The sequence below is a fragment of the Macaca nemestrina genome, chromosome 5 (assembly GCF_043159975.1).
Source record: "Macaca nemestrina isolate mMacNem1 chromosome 5, mMacNem.hap1, whole genome shotgun sequence".
Taxonomy (NCBI): Eukaryota; Metazoa; Chordata; class Mammalia; order Primates; family Cercopithecidae; genus Macaca; species Macaca nemestrina.
Genome location: NC_092129.1, coordinates 130,884,799 through 130,904,931, shown reverse-complemented (window position 1 = coordinate 130,904,931; position 20,133 = coordinate 130,884,799). Strand labels below are relative to the sequence as shown.

The 20,133-nt window shown below is 40.3% G+C and overlaps 1 protein-coding gene across 1 annotated transcript in view; it reads right to left on the bottom strand.

The window, feature by feature from the left end:
- LOC105490872 (PKHD1 ciliary IPT domain containing fibrocystin/polyductin) overlaps positions 1–20,133 on the bottom strand; it is a 472,028-nt gene that overhangs the window by 293,451 nt on the left and 158,444 nt on the right. The window contains 1 exon segment of the mRNA XM_071096950.1: positions 18,298–18,510. Coding sequence (XP_070953051.1) covers positions 18,298–18,510 — 213 coding nt within the window.

Below are 20,133 nucleotides of genomic sequence, written 5' to 3'. Positions count from 1 at the left end.
GTGAGATCATATGGTATTTTTCTTTCCGTGCCTGAATTTTTTTCATTTTGCATATGTCCTTCAGGTTCACCCATGTTGTCACAAATGACAGAATTTCCTTCTTTTTTAAGGCTCAATTGTATTCCATTGTATGCCATGTTTTCTTTAGTCATTCATCTATTGAATGACACTTAGGTTAATTCCATGTCTTAGCTATTGTGAATAACGCTGCAATTAACATGAGGGTACAATGATCTCTTCAACATACTAATTTCCCTTCCTTCCCTACATATATTCAGAAATGGGATTGCTGGATCACATGGTAGTTCTACTTTTAATTTTTTGAGGACCTTCTATACTGCTTTCCATAATGGCTGTACTAATTTACATTCTCACCAACAGTGTACAAGGCCTTAATCCCTCTACTTCTTTTGTTTTGTTTTGTTTTTTATTTGTTTTTGTTTTTGAGATGGAGTCTCGCTCTGTCTCCCAGGCTGGAGTGCAGTGGCGCGATCTCGGCCCACTGCAAGCTCGGCCTCCCGGGTTCACGCCATTCTCCTGCCTCAACCTGTGGAGTAGCTGGGACTACAGGCACCCGACACCACACCCAGCTAATTTTTTTGGTATTTTTAGTACAGACGTGGTTTCACCGGGTTAGCCAGGATGGTCTCGATCTCCTGACCTCGTGATCCGCCCGCCTCTGCCTCCAAAGTGCTGGGATTACAGGCGTGAGCAGCCGGTCCCAGCCCTTATTCCCTTTTCTTCACATCCTCACCAACACTTATCTTTTATCTTTTCAGTAACAGTCATTTTAACTGGTGTGAGATGATAGCTCATTGTGGTTGTAACTTGCATTTCCCTGATGATTAGTGATGTTGGGCACTTTTCATATTCCCATTGGCCATTTGTATATTGTCTTGTAAGAAATGTCTACTTAGGTCCTTTGCTCATTTTTTAAATAAGGTTGTTTGTCTTCTTATTATTGAATTGTTTGAGTTCTTGGGCATAATTTTTGTGCATACTTATGGTCATCTCCTTAAGATAAAATCCTGAAAGTGGCATTGCTGTATCAAGAAACATACCGAGTTCTATTGCTCCCGTAACTAATTACCACAAAATACAATCTTTTAAAACAATACAAATTTATTATCTTAACATTCCGAAGGGCAGAATTCTGAAATTAGTTTCACTGGGATAAAGTCAAGGTGTTGACATGGATGCTTGCTCCTAGAGGCTCTGAGAGGAAAAACTATTTCCTTGCCTTTTTCAGCATCTAATAGCTGCCTGTAGTCCTTGGTTTATGACTACTTCCTCCAACTTCAAAGCATATCACTTTTATCTCTGCTACCATCATCACATCACCTTCTTTTCTGACTGACTTCCCATATCTCTCTTATAAGGACCAATGTGATTATGTGGGGTCCACGTGGATGATACACGATAAACTCTTCATTTTAAGATCTTTAATCACATCCGCAAAATCCCTTTGGCCAAATTTTTTTTATTATACTTTAAGTACTAGGGTACATGTGCACAACGTGCAGGTTTGTTACATATGTATACATGTGCCATGTTGGTGTGCTGCACCCATTAACGCGTCATTTATGTTAGGTATTTCTCCTAATGCTATCCCTCCTCCCCTCCCCCAACCCCATGACAAGTCCAGGTGTGTGATGTTCCCCTTCCTGTGTCCAAGTGTTCTCATTGTTCAATTCCTACCTACAAGTGAGAACATGCAGTGTTTGGCTTTCTGTCCTTTCAATAGTTTGCTCAGAATTATGGTTTCCAGCTTCATCCATGTCCCTACAAAGGACATGAACTCATCCTTTATTATGACTGCATAGTATTCCATGGTGTATATGTGCCACATTTTCTTAATCCCATCTATCATTATGGACATTTGGGTTGGTTCCAAGTCTTTGCTATTGTGAATAGTGCCACAATAAACACACATGTGCATGTGTCTTTATAGCAGCATGATTTATAATCCTTTGGGTATATACCCAGTAATGGGATGGCTGGGTCAAATGGTATTTCTAGTTATAGATCCTTGAGGAACCGCCACACTGTCTTCCACAATGGTTGAACTAGTTTACAGTCCCACCAACAGTGTAAAAGTGTTCCTATTTCTCCATATCCTCTCCAGCACCTGTTGTTTCCTGACTTTTTAATGATTGTCATTCTAACTGGTGTGAGATGGAATCTCATTGTGGTTTTCATTTGCATTTCTCTGATGGTCAGTGATGATGAGCATTTTTTCCTCTGTCTGTTGGCTGCATAAATGTCTTCTTTTGAGACGTGTCTGTTCATATCCTTCACCCACTTTTTGATGGGGTTATTTGATTTTTTCTTGTAAATAGGTTTAAGTTCTTTGTAGATTCTGGATATTAGCCCTTTGTCAGAGGGGTAGATTGCAAAAATTTTCCCCCATTCTTTAGGTTGCCTGTTCACTCTGATGGTAGTTTCTTTTGCTGTGCAGAAACTCTTTAGTTTAATTAGATCCCATTTGTCAATTTTGGCTTTTGTTGCCATTGCTTTTGGTGTTTTAGTCATGAAGTCTTTGCCCATGCCTTTGTCCTGAATGGTATTGCCTAGGTTTTCTTCTAGGGTTTTCATGATTTTAGGTCTAATATTTAAAGTCTTTAATCCATCTTGAATTAATTTTTGTATAAGGTGTAAGGAAGGGATCCAGTTTGGGCTTTCTACATATGGCTAGCCAGTTTTCCCAGCAACATGTATTAAATAGGGAATCTTTCCCCATTTCTCATTTTTGTCAGGTTTGTCAAAGATCAGATGGTTGTAGATATATGGTATAATTTCTGAGGGTTCTGTTCTGTTCCATTGGTCTAGCTCTCTGTTTTGGTACCAGTATCATACTGTTTTGGTTACTGTAGCCTTGTAGTAGAGTTTGAAGTCAGGTAGCGTAATGCCTCCAGCTTTGTTCTTTTTGCTTAGGATTGTCTTGGCAATGTGGGCTCTTTTTTGGTTCCATATGAACTTTAAAGTAGTTTTTTTCCAATTCTGTGAAGAAAGTCATTGGTAGCTTGATGGGGATGGCATTGAATCTATAAATTACCTTGGGCACTATGGCCATTTTCATGATATTGATTCTTCATATTCATGAGAATGGAATGTTCTTCCATTTGTTTGTGTCCTCTTTTATTTCGTTGAGCAGTGGTTTGTAGTTCTCCTTGAAGAGGTCCTTCACATCCCTTATACGTTGAATAGGTATTTTATTCTCTTTGAAGCAATTGTGAATGGGAGTTCCCTCATGATTTGGCTCTCTGTTTGTCTGTTATTGGTGTATAGGAATGCTTGTGATTTTTGCACATTGATTTTGTATCCTGAGACTTAGCTGAAGTTGCTTATCAGCTTAAGGAGATTTTGGGCAGAGATGATGGGTTTTTCTAAATTTACAATCATGTCATCTGCAAACAGGGACAATTTGGCTTCCTCTTTTCCTAATTTAATATCCTTTATTTCTTTCTCCTGCCTGATTGCCCTGGCCAGAACTTCCAACACTATGTTGAACAGGAGTGGTGAGAGAGGGCATCCCTGTCTTGTGCCAGTTTTCAAAGGGAATGCTTCCAGTTTCTGCCCATTCAATATGATATTGGCTGTGGGTTTGTCATCAATAGCTCTTATTATTTTGAGATACATCCCATCGATACCTAGTTTATTGAGAGTTTTTAGCATGAAGCGCTGTTGAATTTTGTCAAAGGCCTTTTCTCCATCTATTGAGATAATCATATGGTTTTTGTCTTTGGTTCTGTTTACATAATGGATTACATTTATTGATTTGTGTATGTTGATCCAGTCTTGCATCCCAGGGATGAAGCCAACTTGATCGTAGTGGATAAGCTTTATGATGTGCTGCGTGATTCGGTTTGCCTATTGAGGATTTTTGCATCTATGTTCATCAGGGATATTGGTCTAAAATTCTCTTTTTGTTGTGTCTCTGCCAGGCTTTGGTATCAGGATAATGCTGGCCTCATAAAATGAGTGAGGAGGACTCCCTCTTTTTCTATTGATTGGAATAGTTTCAGAAGGAATGGTACCAGCTCCTCTTTGTACCTCTGGTAGAATTCAGCTGTGAATCCATCTGGTCCTGGACTTTTTTTGGTTGCTAGGCTATAAATTATTGCCTCAATTTCAGAGCCTGTTATTGGTGTATTCAGGGATTGAATGTGATGGGTTCGAACATCCTCCTTTAGCTCAGAGGCACTTCTTCCTGATTTAGTCTTGGGAGGGTGTATGTGTCTAGGAATTCATCCATTTCTTCTAGATTTTCTAGTTTACTTGCATAGAGGTGTTTATAGTATTCTCTGATGGTAGTTTCTATTTCTGTGGGATCGGTGGTGATATCCCCTTTATCATTTTTTATTGCATCTATTTGATTCTTCTCTCTTTTCTTCTTTATTAGTCATGCTAGCCGTCTATTTTGTTGATCTTTTCAAAAAACCAGCTCCTGGATTCATTGATTTTTTGAAGGGTTTTTTTGTGTGTGTCTCTATCTCCTTCAGTTCTGCTCTGATCTTAGTTATTTCTTGCCTTCTGCTAGCTTTTGAACGTGTTTGCTCTTGCTTCTCTAGTTCTTTGAATTGTGACGTTAGAGTGTCAATTTTAGATCTTTCCTGCTTTCTCTTGTGGGCATTTAGTGCTATAAATTATAATTTAGTGCTATAAAGATCCGCTGTTAGTCTGATGGGCTTCCCTTTATGAGTAACCGGACCTTTCTTTCTGGCTGCCCTTAACATTTTTTCCTTCATTTCACCCTTGGTGAATCTGACAATTATGTGTCTTGGGGTTGCTCTTCTCGAGGAGTATCTTTGTGGCGTTCTCTGTATTTCCCGAATTTGAATGTTAGCCTGCCTTGATAAGTTGGGGAAGTTCTCCTGGATAATATCCTGAAGAGTGTTTTCCAGCTTGGTTCCATTCTCCCTGACACTTTGAGGTACACCAATCCGACGTAGATTTGGTCTTTTCACACAGTCCCATATTTCTTGGAGGCTTTGTTCATTTCTTTTAACTCCTTTTTCTCTAAACTTCTCTTCTCATTTCATTTCATTAATTTGATCTTCAATCACTGATACCCTTTCTTCCACTTGATCAAATTGGCTACTAAAGTGTGTGCATGTGTCATGTAGTTCTCGTGCCATGGTTTTCAGCTTCATCAGATCATTTAAGGTCTTCTCTATGCTGTTTATTCTAGTTAGCCATTCGTCTAATCTTTTTTCAAGGTTTTTAGCTTCTTTGTGATGGGTTCGAACATCCTCCTTTAGCTTGGAGAGGTTTGTCATTACCGATCTTCTGAAGCCTACTTCTGTCAACTCATCAAAGTCATTCTCCATCCAGCTTTGTTCCGTTGCTGGCGAGGAGCTACGATCCTTTGGAGAAGAGGCGCTCTGATTTTTAGAATTTTCAGCTTTTCTGGTCTGGTTTCTCCCCATCTTTGTGATTTAATCTACCGTTGGTGTTTGATGATGGTGACCTACAGATGGGGTTTTGGTGTAGATGTCGTTTTTGTTGATGTTGATGCTATTCCTTTCTGTTTGTTAGTTTTCCTTCTATCAGTCAGGACCCTCAGCTGCAGGTCTGTTGGAGTTTGCTGGAGGTCCACTCCAGACCCTGTTTGCCTGGGTATCATCAGCAGAGGCTGCAGAACAGCAAATATTGCAGAACAGAGAATGTTGCTGCCTGATCCTTCCTCTGGAAACTTCATCTCTGAGGGGCACCTGGCTGTATGAGGTGTCAGTCAACCCCTACTGGGAGGTAGCCCAGTTAGGCTACTCAGGGTCAGGAACCCACTAGAGGAGGCAGACTGTCTGTTCTCAGATCTCAAACTCCATGCTAGAAGAACCACTACTCTCTTCATAGCTGTCAGACAGGGACGTTTAAGTCTGCAGAAGTTTCTGCTGCCTTTTGTTCTGCTATGCCCTGCCCCCGGAGGTGGAGTCTACAGAGGCAGGCAGGCTTAGTTGAGCTGCGGTGGGCTCTACCCAGTTTGAACTTCCCGGCCACTTTGTTTATCTACTCAAGCCTCAGCAATGGCGGATGCCCCTCCCCCAGCCTCACTGTCTCCTTGCAGTTCAATCTCGGACTGCTGTGCTAGCAGTGAGCAAGGCTTCATGGTGGTGGGACCCTCCAAGCCAGGCGCAGGTATAATCTCCTGGTGTGCTGTTTGCTAAGACCATTGGAAAAGCACGGTATTAGGGTGGGAGTGTCCCGATTTTCCAGGTACCATCTGTCATGGCTTCCCTTGGCTAGGAAAGGGAATTCCTCGACCCCTTGGCACTTCCTGGGTGAGGCGATGCCCTGCCCTGCTTCGGCTCACACTCTGTTGGCTGCACCCACTGTCCAACAAGTCCCAGTGAGATGAATCTGGTACCTCAGTTGGAAATGCAGAAATCACCCGTCTTCTGTGTTGTTCACGCTGGGAGCTGTAGACTGGTGCTCTTCCTATTTGGCCATCTTGGAGCCCAACCCCCTTTTGTGAAATTTTTTAAGGTAATGTTCCTGGGTTCCAAGGATTAAGACATGGACATACATGGGTGTCATTTTTTAGCCTATGGTTGAATAAACAGTGCTGTGAAAATTGGCTATTCATTTGAAAAAAAAAAATAGATAACTAACATAAACTATATCAGAATAAATTCTAGATTGATTAAAATAAGGGTCTGATAACTTTTTTCTGTAAAAAATCAGGGAGATAGTAAAGAGTTTGGGGTTTGCAGACCATGTGGTCTCTGTCATAATGACTGAACTTTGCCATTATAGTGCAAAGCAGCCATAGATAATACCTAAACAAATGGGTGTGGCTGTGCCTCAATACAATTTTGTGTATAAAAGCAAGGAATGGACCAGATTTGGTCCATGGCTCATAGTTTGCTGACCCTAGTTAAAGACAGACACAAATGTGAAAAAAAAAGAAAAGAAAAACAAAAAGTAATAAAAGAACCAAAAAACAAATAGGTAAATTTTTATATAGTCTTTGTACATAAAAGAGTTGATAAACATAAAATCAAAGGCAGAAACCATAAGAGAAAATATTTGTAGATTTGCCATCACAAAGATTGGAAAACTTCATAGAAGTACTAAAAGGTAAATAAGGTGTAAAAAAAACCAGTTCTTTGTACCTCTATCAAGGATTTTACAAAGGAAGCTATAAGCCAGAAAGCCCCAACTGAGATCTCAAAATAAGCTGAAAAAGTTAAAACTGAGGAGACTGTTTCAGAAAGAGATATATTCTGCCTTTCTGCCACAAGTAAATACCAGCTATGTGTACACAAAATAGAAGCAAGCCCATGTGTGTCTTAAGTCCATGAAGAAAATGGAATGAGTTTTAGTTACATCCTCTTCCAGGCCCCAGTTTCATCATCTCCAAAATGAAAGTAACAATCCCAGTCTTTCATGCTTCACAGGGTGATTGTGAGAGTTAAATGAGAGGAAAGAATGGGAAGCACCTTTGAAAATTATAAAGTGCCAGGATCTAGGTAAAATCCAATTTTGACAAATACTGAATATAACACACAATTCAATGATACTCTTTTTCCATGACCAGGCTGAAAGCAATACTATTAATAGTATTGCTTTGATGATGCATATGGAAGAATTCTCTTTGAAGGAAAAATCACAAGCTTCTGCCTATGTAGCTTTCCATTTACTTAACAAAGTTGAGTTTCTTGTGGTTCTCAAAAATGTAAAAAATGAAGATCTAGACCACATTAACCATTTAGTAACCTAAAAGAAGGTTACTACTGAAGCATGAGGGTGGCCAAGGGGGACAGCTGAAAAACAGGACAGAAGGTTTAAGCAGGAACCTAAATCAAACAGTGCCTAATAGCCACGCTAGAAATTTCGGACTTTACCTTAGAAACAATAGAAAGCCACTGAAGAGTTTTGAGCAGCAGCACAATATAAACAGATAAGTGTTTACAAAAGATCACCTTGGCTCCAGGGCAAAGAATGAATTGGAAAGAACAAAAGTGACAACTAGAAGATAAGTTTAAAAGCTTACACAATAATCTAGGCATAAGTTGAAGGTACCATAAACTAAGGTGACAGTAATGGAGGTAGAGAGAAGGATATGGGCTCACAAATTATCCAAGAATTAAAATCAACAAGACTTAGTGATGGACATGATAAGAGGAATGATAAAGGAGGTATCAAGAATGACAGCCAGGTTTCTAGCTGAGAGATTAATAGAAAACAGTAAACACCATCCCATCCTTAGACTAACAATGGGGCAACTTCACCAAATCGAAAGTGTAAACAAATAATAACAATGATAATAACTGACATTTATTGAGTACTTGCTCAACATCTGCCATTCTGATAAGTACGTTACATGTTTTATTTCATTTAAACCACATAACAAATATCATGAGAAATATCTTAAAATAATGTCCTCTTTATAGATGGGAACTGAAACACTGAGATTTTTTTTTCAAGGTCCACTAGCTAGTTCATGGTAGAGATGGGATTTGGACCAAGCAGTCCACTTCAAGAGCCCAGGCTCCTCACACTTACCCAGAGGAAGATGAGTGAGTGAGGACTCTATGACAGAGCAAAGTCAAGCTCATCTAGAGAAGATGCAGAATGCAAGCAAAGATCCTCACATCCTAGCAGGAAAATGGAAACTATAGAAATTTTGAAAGAAAGAGATGAACCTTGGGGCTAGATACTTTCCCTTGAGAAGCTTTGTGTTAAGATGAGAGACTTGAAATCCTCGTTTGTCTAAACTATGATACAGAGTCAGTTATAAGGTTTGCTTTGGTGACTGTGATGGTTAATTTTGTGCATCAACTTGACTGTGTTATGGGGTACCCAGACCTTTGGCTAAATGTAAATTGTTCTGTGTGTGTGTGTGTGTGTGTGTGTGTGTGTGTGTGTGTGTGTATTTCTAGATGTGATTAACATTTGAATCAGTAGACTAAGTAAAGAAGATTGCCTTCCTTAATGTGGATGAGCTTTATCCAATCAGCTGAAGGCCTGAATAGAACAAAAAGGCTGAGTATGAAGTAACTCGAACTGAGACATTGGTCTTATCTGGTCTTCAAACTTAGACTGAAGCATAGGCTCTTCTTGGATCTCCAGCTTGCTGGTTTTCAGACTATAACTTACACCATTGGTCTTCCTGGTTCTTACGCCTTTGGACTTGGATTCTCTATCTACTTCTCTCTCTCTCTTTTTCTCTCTCTCCCTCTTTATCTCTCCCTTCCTCTCTCTGTCTCTCTCTCTCTCTCTCTCTCTCGAATGCCTTATGACTCAAATGGGGCAAAAAAAAAATCCTGAGGCTTTTGCTCAAGTTTTTCATTCACTTATTCAAGCAAAAAAAGTATTTTTTAAAGCATATTATGAGTCCAGGCACTGTTCTAGGCAATGCAGATTTGAATAAAAAAAAAAAGGAAAATCCTTGCCCTCACGATGTATATATTCTTCTGGAAGAGGCAATAAAATACATTCAAAAAAATGTGAAAAGTAAACCATACATAATACATTAAATAATGTTGAAAGCTAAGGAGGAAAAAACAAAAGGAGTGATGTGAAATGGTGATGGGGAAATGTTGAAATTAGGTCAGAGGTCAAACAGCCATTGGGAAAGAGGCATTCCCTTTCATCTGGAGCCACAAGACTGCCATTTCTGCCTCCATGTGGGTGGAGTTTGACTGAAAATGAAGCCAACTCAGGGGAAAGCAGAACCAAGAGTCGCATAGAAACAAAATCTTAATGACTTCATTGGAGCACCTGGACTCAGCTGTGCCTCAAGTTTTTTCTTTTCAGTTATATGAGGCAATAAATGCTCTTATTTTTTGTTTGAATTGGGTTTTCCGTCACTTGAAACCAAAAAAAGACCTGACTAATGCCAACACTTTCAAGTACATATAGAAACTTAAAGTACCTTACAATGTGTTTCTAAGTGGGGTTCCTGCTGTACTTGGATTATTGAATAGCTAGAACTCATTTCTAATTAGCAGCATACATTTACATGCAAACACCTAAAATTAAAAGACCTTAAAAACAGCATGTTCACTTAAATGTGTTTAAACAAGTTCCCTAAAGTGTGGTTTATACTATTAATTTAAGGAACCCTTTCTTAAAGATTGTTCCAAGGTTACTCTTGTCCAGATCGAATGAGATTTTAGCAGATACATTTCTACCACTGTAAATAGAATGGTTATACAGTGTCATTTTAGACTTTTTTGAAGTATTATTAGACAGAACAGAAAAAATACCTTATTTTTTGTTGGTGGTGTTGGTTATATTTTAAAGGACACAGAGCCAGGGGTCAATCTTCATCTGCTCAAAAGGGAGGACCACTCATCAGCAACTGGCTGTCCTACCATGCTAGGGTTCCAAGTACACTAGGACCATGCTCACTGGTGTTAACTCAACTATGTCATTATGATCTGCCACAACACGCCAGCTGACCAGAACCCCAACACTGTATTAAAGCTCATTTAAATTTAAGATTAGAAAAAGCAATAAATACATGTTTAATTTTCCTCATCCTCCTTTCTCCATTCCTCCCCTCTATTTAATCTTCCTTCCTTCCCAGTCCTAAATAAAAACCAACAAAACAAAGCCAAATAACAACCACAAAATGACAGTGGCTCTCCCCTTCAACCCCACATCCCTCTAGGGTACCCTTTTTACATATATAGCAGATTGTTAGGTGGGACTTCTGCTCCTCTAGAACCTACCAGGAGGACACATGCATGGAACCAGGAGATGATAAGCACCCCACATTATAGGGAAGCCACAGACAGGGAGAAAACATCTCCTTGGGGCTTATTAAAAGAAAGCTAATCTAACTCTGCCACTTTTGCCATTCCTGGAGCAGAGTCTACTCCATCATTTATGAATGACCAAAAACAAGGAGATTCAAAGGAATCCTGAGATATGGGAATGAGCCATCAGCCTGGGTGAGCTAACCTTGGCCTTTCCTCCCTATAGAGCCGTTCCTTCCTATAAAGCAAGGTGTGAAACTACTTCTCTCTTATTAAGCAAAGAGAGAGGGCTGCATAAGTATCAATCACAGAGTGACCTGTAAGAAGGGGAGACTGGCTTCTTTTCCCAGGTTGAATGTCTGCATATGCAGCCTATTTGCTCAGCTGCTCATGCCTGTCTAAGCAGGGGAAACAATTAGAGAGAGAAAGAGCAGAGCAGAGAAAGGGGTAATAAGTGGAACATCATGTGGATTTGTAAGTTTCCTCTGGATAGTTGAATTGTAGGGAAGATAGCTTGGCTTGAACCAACTTTCTAGTACTCCACCAAGACCAACCCCCAAGGTGGACACTAAGGCGACTGCAAACCCAGGTGGGGCTTCCACACTGGGAAACTGTGCAGTGGAAAGGCCTCCTACAAGACTCCAGTGATTTCATGCAGGCATCTTAGGGGGGAGACTCAACAGTCAGCAATTACTATTCAGAGAGGGAGCAACACCCAACAGAGGATATAGGCGCACAGTTAAGTACTAAGCTTGTTAAACTTCTTACCTTACCTCTTCCACCTGCCCCAATCCTGAGAATATGAAATAAGAAGGATTAGAGGAAGAGTGAGGGAGCAGACCCTACCATTCCAAGGGCCTCAAGTTGAAGCTTTGGGGGTGAGGAAGGGAACATTAAATAAACAGGAGACTTAACTTTTAAACTAGATTAATCAGGATTGGCATTTTCAATATCTAAAATCAACTGGAAAGCTATTGGTACCCAAGAAGTTGTTAAAGGACAAGAAAAAGGATCCCGATCAGAATACAGACAAAGACAGTGACTAAAGAAAAATAAAATCTATTCTGAGTCAGACTTCTGTCTGGAAGGCTTACATCGACCAAACATCCCTAAAAATGAGTCTCTTGCATTTGCTCAACCCTGTGGCAAATTTACACACCACATCAGCTCAAGTTTCCCATGAAATCACAGGTAATATTTTGTGGTGATAAATGCAAGGGGAAAGCAGAGAACCTCTTCAATATTGAGGAAATCCACAGTTCATGGGAAGAAAGAAGAAAATCCATAGCATATACTAGAAAATGAGATTTCCTAAGACCTTGGGATAAAGCTTTTAAAATTGCAAGCAACACTGAGATTTAAAATTTGAAGTTCAATCACAGCAAAACTTTTCAATAATATATATATATATATAAACTTCTTCTATTTGATGGGAATCTTACTAGTAACTTAATGAGGATTTTTGTTTGCCTGATCTCACACACTTGTTTTATTCAGCCTAAATGCAGCCTAAATAACCAACATTAACTTTACATATTGAGTTTATACAACAGTATTGTACTATATTTGAATATTTCTGTCTATGAGTTTCAGTCACCTTGAGATTTCAGGCTGAACCAGAAGTCAAAGCCTAAGGCTTTAGCTCAGAGAACACCTATGGTTTTGTCTTCCCCGCACCTCTTCTTTCTGGGTCTGGTTGCCATCCCCCCTTTTGGTGAACAGCTTCTCAAAATATACATGCACAAAAACACCCAAACATACACACGCATGCACTATAATACACACACACACACACACACACCCCACACACCACCCTGGCCTCCCTGGTCAAGGCAGAGCTGCATCTCTTCACATGGCCTTGCATTCCTGGACTTGACGGTTGGTAAAGAAGTGAAAAGGTGACTTGAGCTTGGACAGTCACAATGCACTTTCCCCCTGGGCACCATGTATAGTCCTTAGTCTGCTAGGTAACTCTAGCAAGACTTTGGGAGGCCTTCCCTGGTTATTTTTTGAAAAGAATACAGAGTTCCTCTCTTTGGTAGTAGAAAATCAAAGTCCACATGAACTCAGGAAGTCTCAATAACCATAGAGAAGAAGGCAATAAGGACTAGGAGAGAGTGAAGTCAATACATGCAGAGACAACCAGAGTAAGAGACTGAGGGGTGAGTCCCGCGGACATTCAGACCCCTGAAGGCAGTCACGTCTAAGGCCATTGTCTTTCTCTCCATCCTGCATTTTGATTACAAGAATTCATAAATCCTTGGTTCTAAGTTTGTTTCCAGTGGGCTTCTGTCCCCTAAAACCAAACAATTTCAGAGTAATAAAGCTACATATAAAAATGCCATGTCATAGCTCTGGTTTGTATCTAGCTCAAGGGAACAAGAGACAGAATAAAAGGGAGGAGTCTTGGTCGAGAAGAAATAAGTAAAGAATGGGGCAAGAGGAGACAGCATTAGAGACTATTAATCAGGTGACGAAAGAGCGGAGATTTAAAAATATCTTGGATATTTGAAACTGTTGGGTAAGAGAAACTGTTATGACATGAAAACAGGCTCCAGAAAGTTTCACCCTACATCAAAGAACAGACTTTATAGAAAATGTCCCAGAGCTAAATCAGTCTTCGGGAAACAGGAATCATGCAGAGAGGGCCTGGACACCTCAAAAGGATCCATACACCACAGTTAAAAGAATGACCCAGTAGAGTTTTTTAATCACAATTTTCACAGTGGAACTCTTTCTTCTAACCAACTGTTACTCTGAACACAAATATATAACAGATAAAAGCAATAAATCAATACTTGAAAATTTTAAACCTTTATTATTTGATCTCCAATATTCATTGTTTAGGGAACCCCTAAATCCCCTCCAGGAAACATTTGGATTTTGTGGAGCACAAGGTGAAAACCACTGACCAGAAACACACTCCCACACATGTGCCTGTTCCATGCACTTTATACCATGCTGAAAGACAGCCTGATACTCTAGCAACTATGAAAATACTGTACATCACACAGTACTTGTAGAAACCATGGAATTTACATGCAGATACTTGGTACTTTTAGAAGGAAAAGAAACTATATCTAAGCTTGCTTATTTAGACCACTGCTTTTCTTCTTTATTCCTACCAAATTCTCATGTTCCTTGCAATTGCACTTGTGCTTTCTTCAATCATGCCCCACATACTGCTTTTTCTCAGGAATTTCCATTTATATTTAATGCCTATATATTGTAATTTCTTGAAAAGGACAAAGACAGAAGTCCAGCCAAGGCCATGAGACTGTTTTTCTCCTAAGGAACTGTCAGCCAAATTTCTCAGGGAGGAACTGGAAATGAAGTGAGAGAAATTGATAAATTTCTCTGCTGAACAATCAATAAAAGCTCCACCATCCTGCTCAGATTCCCACTGTGGAAGCAAGAGCCATAATTACACTGTCAAAAATTTAAGCTGCCCAGGCTGACAGCAACCCACTTGAAAAATGACAAGTGATTGGCACTCAGTTTGGAGTGGAGAACCTGGATTGGCAGACAGAGTGATGAAGGCAAAAGGCAAGAGTGAAATTTCCTTATTGACTATAGCTACCCAAACCCCAGACCGCCACTCAGGAGGAATCCTGAGACCCTTTAGTCATATTAGTGCATCAAAGTGAGCAGCTGACAGAAGTTACTAAACAATCTGAACTCCACCAGCAACTCAGAACCTGTCTCATCTACTCCCGAACAAACAGAAACAGAAAAGATGGTGCTGTGTGTGGGTGTGTATGTGCAGGTGTAAGTGTATAAGGCTGTGGGACTTTTCCTACATTCAAAGAAATACATGAAATATGCTTTCAACTCCATCTTGCCTTGTGACAGCTGAACACCAACGCCTGTTTGCTTAGCGATTTTAATCTAAGATAAAAATCAGCTGGAGCCGAAGGGTTTCAAAGGGCAATAATAAAGAATGAGATGGAGGGAGAAGGTGGGAAAGTGATCGGACTGACATGCAGACCATTTGTGTGATTCTACACGACCTGAGCTGGCGTTAAATTATAATCCATTCAGCATTGCTGCTGAATATTAGGAACCAAATGTCTGCCAAGGGCCTCGTTTGCTGGGCAGTGCCCTGCTTTGGACTATACTGGGACCCATGCAAATAGTTTCTAAGAAAGCCTTTATTGTAACCACTCCCGGGAATGGTGGTTATCCATGACTGGGAAGCAGCTGCACCAAGAGAGATTAAAATCTAAAGGTGTTGACTGGGAGGTGGGAAGAGAACAGAAGATGCCTGGGAATGTGGGTACCGCATGATATCCCAGGTTAAAACCCTTCTGTTACTTTGATGAAAAGAAATAGACAATAAAATTAATATGGAGAAAAATCTCTAGGTAGATTTTGAAACTGAAGCCCCCACCACCGCCATGCCCCATATTTTCTCATACCTAAAATAAAATACAAGATAATCAGTGATGGGTACTCAGTGCTTTTGGAAAGGGGAAAGGATTTTATTAGAATAACAATAACACTGTGTTTTGTGTGCCCAACACTCTGGAGCACTTCATGAGCAGTAAGTTTATGAAGTGGGAACTGTGTTTTTTGGATTTTTTAGAGATCTGTTGAAGGTCATAGCTGATCTGTGGCAGAACGGGGCCCATTTCTGATTCCAATTCGATTAACCACTAGAATAGTGTTTCTCCGAGTGTAGTCAATGGGCCACCTGAGTCACATCACATGTACATTTCCAAGCCCAGAAATCTAGATTTACAAAAACCTCCCCAAAAGGGTCTTCTGTGCACCAAAGTCGGTGAATCTCCTCATTATGTTATCCCGGGAAGCCGAGTGAATGCTGGGTCTTTAGGGACTTCCTGGGTGCAAAGCAGTGAATCAAGTTGCTCACTAAATTGGATACTCGACGGTGAAAGAAAATTAACTTTTTCCTAAAGCCCCAGTGTCACTAGATCCTCCTCTGGCCCTGGCAAAAGGCCAGTGAAATTATGTAATGATTTTAGCCATAATATACCACCATGCTGGAGGGGGAAATCTGTCTGAGACCTCAGGTGGTGAGGGAGAAGTGACAGGAGAGGATAGATGAGCTGCACATGGGGCTGCAATTCTCTGACAGATACATCAGGAAAGGAATCCCTGTCACCCAAATGGCTGAGCTCTTTTCTACATAATATTTCTTATGCTGCAGCATCAGATCAGAGAGGAAACAGCTTGATCTTTGCCCGTGTTCAATGGGCAAGCTCTGTGATTCAGGTGATCCTAGTCAATTATCTGTCCTAAACGCTTTGGGGAATGTTTAACCAGTTTAGAAAATGGCCTGATCTGAGAATATGGGAAAAGGGGGAGGGAGAGAGAGCAGGGAGAAGGAGAATAAAGGAGTGGGAGGGAGGAAAGGGGGGAGAGAGAGAGAGGAGGGAGAAAGAGAATAAAGAAGAAAGAGGGAGGAGAGAAAGGGAGGAGGGGGGAGAGAGAGAGGAGGGAGAAGAAGAAAGGACAGAGAGGGAGGAGAAAGAGGAAGGAGGAGATGGAAATGAGGAAAGCAGAGGGAGAGGAGGTCTCATTCTCAATATCCAGTAACATCAGATGGCTGGAGTAGCAGCATTTTTTCTGAACTTACAGAATTTTTGAAACATATTAGAGGCATCTACTTTGCTTCAATTGCCCCATATTGACTGTAAGCAATGAGACTAGGGATTTTCTTGACATTTGCTTAATCACAAAGGCTTACATGCACAGGGTACATTTAAAATATAGGCACAAAAGGTATATTTATGAGTTCTTTCACTGATTCTTCACACTAGAGCATGAGAATTAGATGAGCTTGGAATGAAAGAAGCAGAATAAAAGAATTAGGAGAGTTTTCATTTTTCCTCATTTGAATTCCTATTTTCAGTAAGAGTTGTGCTATCTGCATCATACGGGACAGTGGCTCTCAACTCTGAGGATTCCTCCTAAGCCTGGGGTCTTCTGGACGATCTATGGGCTGGCTTATACACTAACTTATTCCCCAGATGTGTTTTCTTACTGGTAAAAAGCAGCACATTGCGTTGGTGGCTTAAGAGGCCATTGAGCTAGAGCAAACATTTGAAAACCATGACTGACGTGGGAATAGATCCTGGGCTACAAAATCAGTGTAGTTGTTTGCTGATGAAGACAGGAGGAAAAAAGGTCTCCTTGGAAGTTGATCACAGAATCAATATAGTAAGCATTTTGAATTTCTGTCCAATGAGTTATGGGGTATTTTTAATCTCACAAAATTTGATCCCCAGTGTCTAGCACACTGGGTAGCCCACAGTCAACACTTAATAAATGCTCGAGGAAAAGATCTTGCTTCCTCTCATAGTAAGCCAAAAGAGGCACAAGCATGCTTTTTGATAAATAATGATTGGGGCCTGCGGTCGGTATGAGACAGAGTCTGGACAGAGAAAAATGGCAGATTCCTCAGCACAGCTCCATGCCCTCATCTAGAGCAATTATCCCATGACAAGTGGATTATTTTGTGTTGCCAATATAGAAATATCAACGTAAATTACATTATGTTTTCTGGAGATTGAGTCACCTTCTGGAGCCCATATTTTTGATCTGCCTTTGGCTCATGCTATGCAACCAAAAGCATATAAATACCCACTGAAATATGCTTACTCATTATTTTATACTGATATTTTACAGTTGATACTAAGGATTATCCTGGCACACTTGGTAATTTTCTGACTCTCAAGGGGAAAAAAAAAAATGTCCATTTTGCAAAATGGAATGAGATGATCAGAAAGCAAATAAAGTTGGAGCGGAAACACACTGTAGCCTAATCTCTTTTGTCCTAGGAATCCTTAAACGCCCCACCTATCTGTAAGAGGATTCTAAGTAGAAGTGTAATTAAACACTGCTCATGGGTTAGGTGGTTGGGGGAAACAGGAAGAGGTTCAACAACCAAATGAGGTTGTCTGTATTTGATTTGGGATACCAGGCTTCTGCATGTTAAGAGACATCTGTACATGCTACGTAATTGTATCGGTCAGTTTTCACTAGGCTACGCTGCATTTACTAATGCAAATCTCAGTGACTTAAGACAAAGGCTTATCTCTCACTCACATACATGAAAGCAGTAGGTCATCTGCAGTACTGCCTCATGTCGTCTTCATTCAGGTTCTAAACAGAAGGAACTGCCCCTATCTGGGACAGGCTATTCTCAAGTGGCAGGAAGAAAATGCAATGGCTAAAGCATAACAGGTCTTAAAACCTTCACTTGGCCATGCGGTCCCCCATTTCTGCTTACCTTCCACTGACCAAAGCAAGTACAAGGCTAAGTCTGCTCTTGCAAAGGGTCCAGGAAGTATGGTCCACCCACAAGGAGGCACTGAAAGTCACCTAACAGTGGGTGGAAGTATACACAATCCTCTTACAGAAAGGGGAGCAAATAATTGGGAACTGTAGTGTACTCTGCCACAGGAATCATCACAGTTTTACTTGTTCTTTAAGCAAATAGTGCCTTGTTCTAACTGACCTGGTTGGCTGAGCAACTATAGTCAAGGACTTTTAAACAGTTTTATCAGTTTCCACTGCTAGACACAGCTCTACTTCATTTCCTCTGATCAACTGCCTCACTCACCGTGCAGAGAAAGAGTTCCATTCCTCACAGCCAGGAACTTGACTCCATAGGGAAAGAAGGGAGTTGAGTGGGAACTCCCATAGAGTGTGATCTGAGCTCTGCCTTGGAAGGGCTTGTCTTCAGATCCAATCCGGAGCTCTCCACCATCAGAAACAAGGATGGCGTGCGCCCTGAGCTCGATGGGTCCTGGGGCCATGAAAATCAGCTTGCCCCCTAATAGACAAAGGGAAAATTGTCAGTCCCTGGGAGGATAAGGCTTACCGTTTTGTCAGTTTCAATGCCTGATGAAATCCCCTTCATTTAAATACTTCTGCTGGAATGTAAACTTATTTTATCATGCTCTCTCGTAGAAGCACAATAGGGTAGACCAGACATCCAGGAGTGGAAGCACTATGATTTAGCCAGTTTAGGTTAGCTATTACTATTCTCTGCTGCTTCATTTATTACATTTTCATGACAATAATCTAAATGTCCAGCAATTTAGGAATGGTCAAATAATGTAGGAGAAGATCACTAACTTTACCATTTAACAATAGATAAAATTAAGTACAAAAAAAAAAAAAACCTGGGACATAAACACATAAACAAGAAATAGGGCTAGAAGAAGATGTGCCAAAATTGTAAGAATTATAGTAAAAGGAAATGTAACTAGGGCTAACATTGTGGCATTTGTAGCATTTTAGTTGACCAGCATCCATTATACTTTATTTTGTTAACATACCCTAATTTCCTTGAGGTATTGCTCTGCCCCATTGACTAGAGCTGAGTGGAACTGTCAAGCAAGACATCTTATCCTACTATGGCCAGAGTCACATACTCGGGCTTTAAGAGAAATATGGAGCAAAAGGGAAGAGAGAGAGGAAATGTTGAGATCTCAGTTCCTGGGGTGGCATTCTAAGGAGCCTGGGAAGAACACCTGCTTCTGAGACACCCACCTGCCCACCTCCCTACCTGCCCCACCGCCCACCGCTTGCATCAAATGTTTTGATTCCTATGTATTTCTGTCCCTGATTTTTCAGACTGTTTTCCACTGATTAGTAGGTTGCCCAATATCTTCCCAATAAATTCCACTTTTAAAAGAACAGCTGGGTTCTCTTATTGGCAACCAGATAACCTTAACTAATACATATACTGTTTTGCTCTGATGTCCAAATTTTCAGTAACATAAGAATATTAGTTTATAATAGAATTATTTTGTATTATGAGATTAAATAATTTAAAAATTAAAAAGATATTTTCATTTTTATATCTTTCTTCAAAAAGGTTTAGAATATTTACATTTTACATAGAATTTTCTCAATAATGTCAAAATAATTAAAGCATCCCATATAAATAAACACTTTAACCTCAATAAGCTATTTAGTCCATCTTCCTCCTGCAAGTGGTTTACAAAAACACCAGACTAGACTCTTCCATCCTGTAACAAAGTAGTCAGAGTTGTGTCTTTATATCAGACACACCAGAGGTCCTCTTTTCTAAATCCAACAATAATTTCCCATCTCACTCAGAATAGAAGTCAGAGTCCTTACACTGGGCTACAAAAGGTCCCTCATGATTTGTTACCTAACCTCCAATACCTCTCTAATATCATTTTCTAACGCTTACCTGTTCACACATATGCTCCAAACATATTGGCCTGCCTGTTAGGTCTCAAACAGGCCTCAGGGCCTGCGCATAAGCCCTTCCCTCTGGAACATTCTTCTGACATTCCCGTGAATATCATGAATAAGAATTATCAGAAATATCAGAAATACCTGGAATGTTATCGGAATTATCAGAATGTTCTGTTATTTCCATGGCTCACTCTCCCTTGTTACTATTCAAATGTTAACTTCT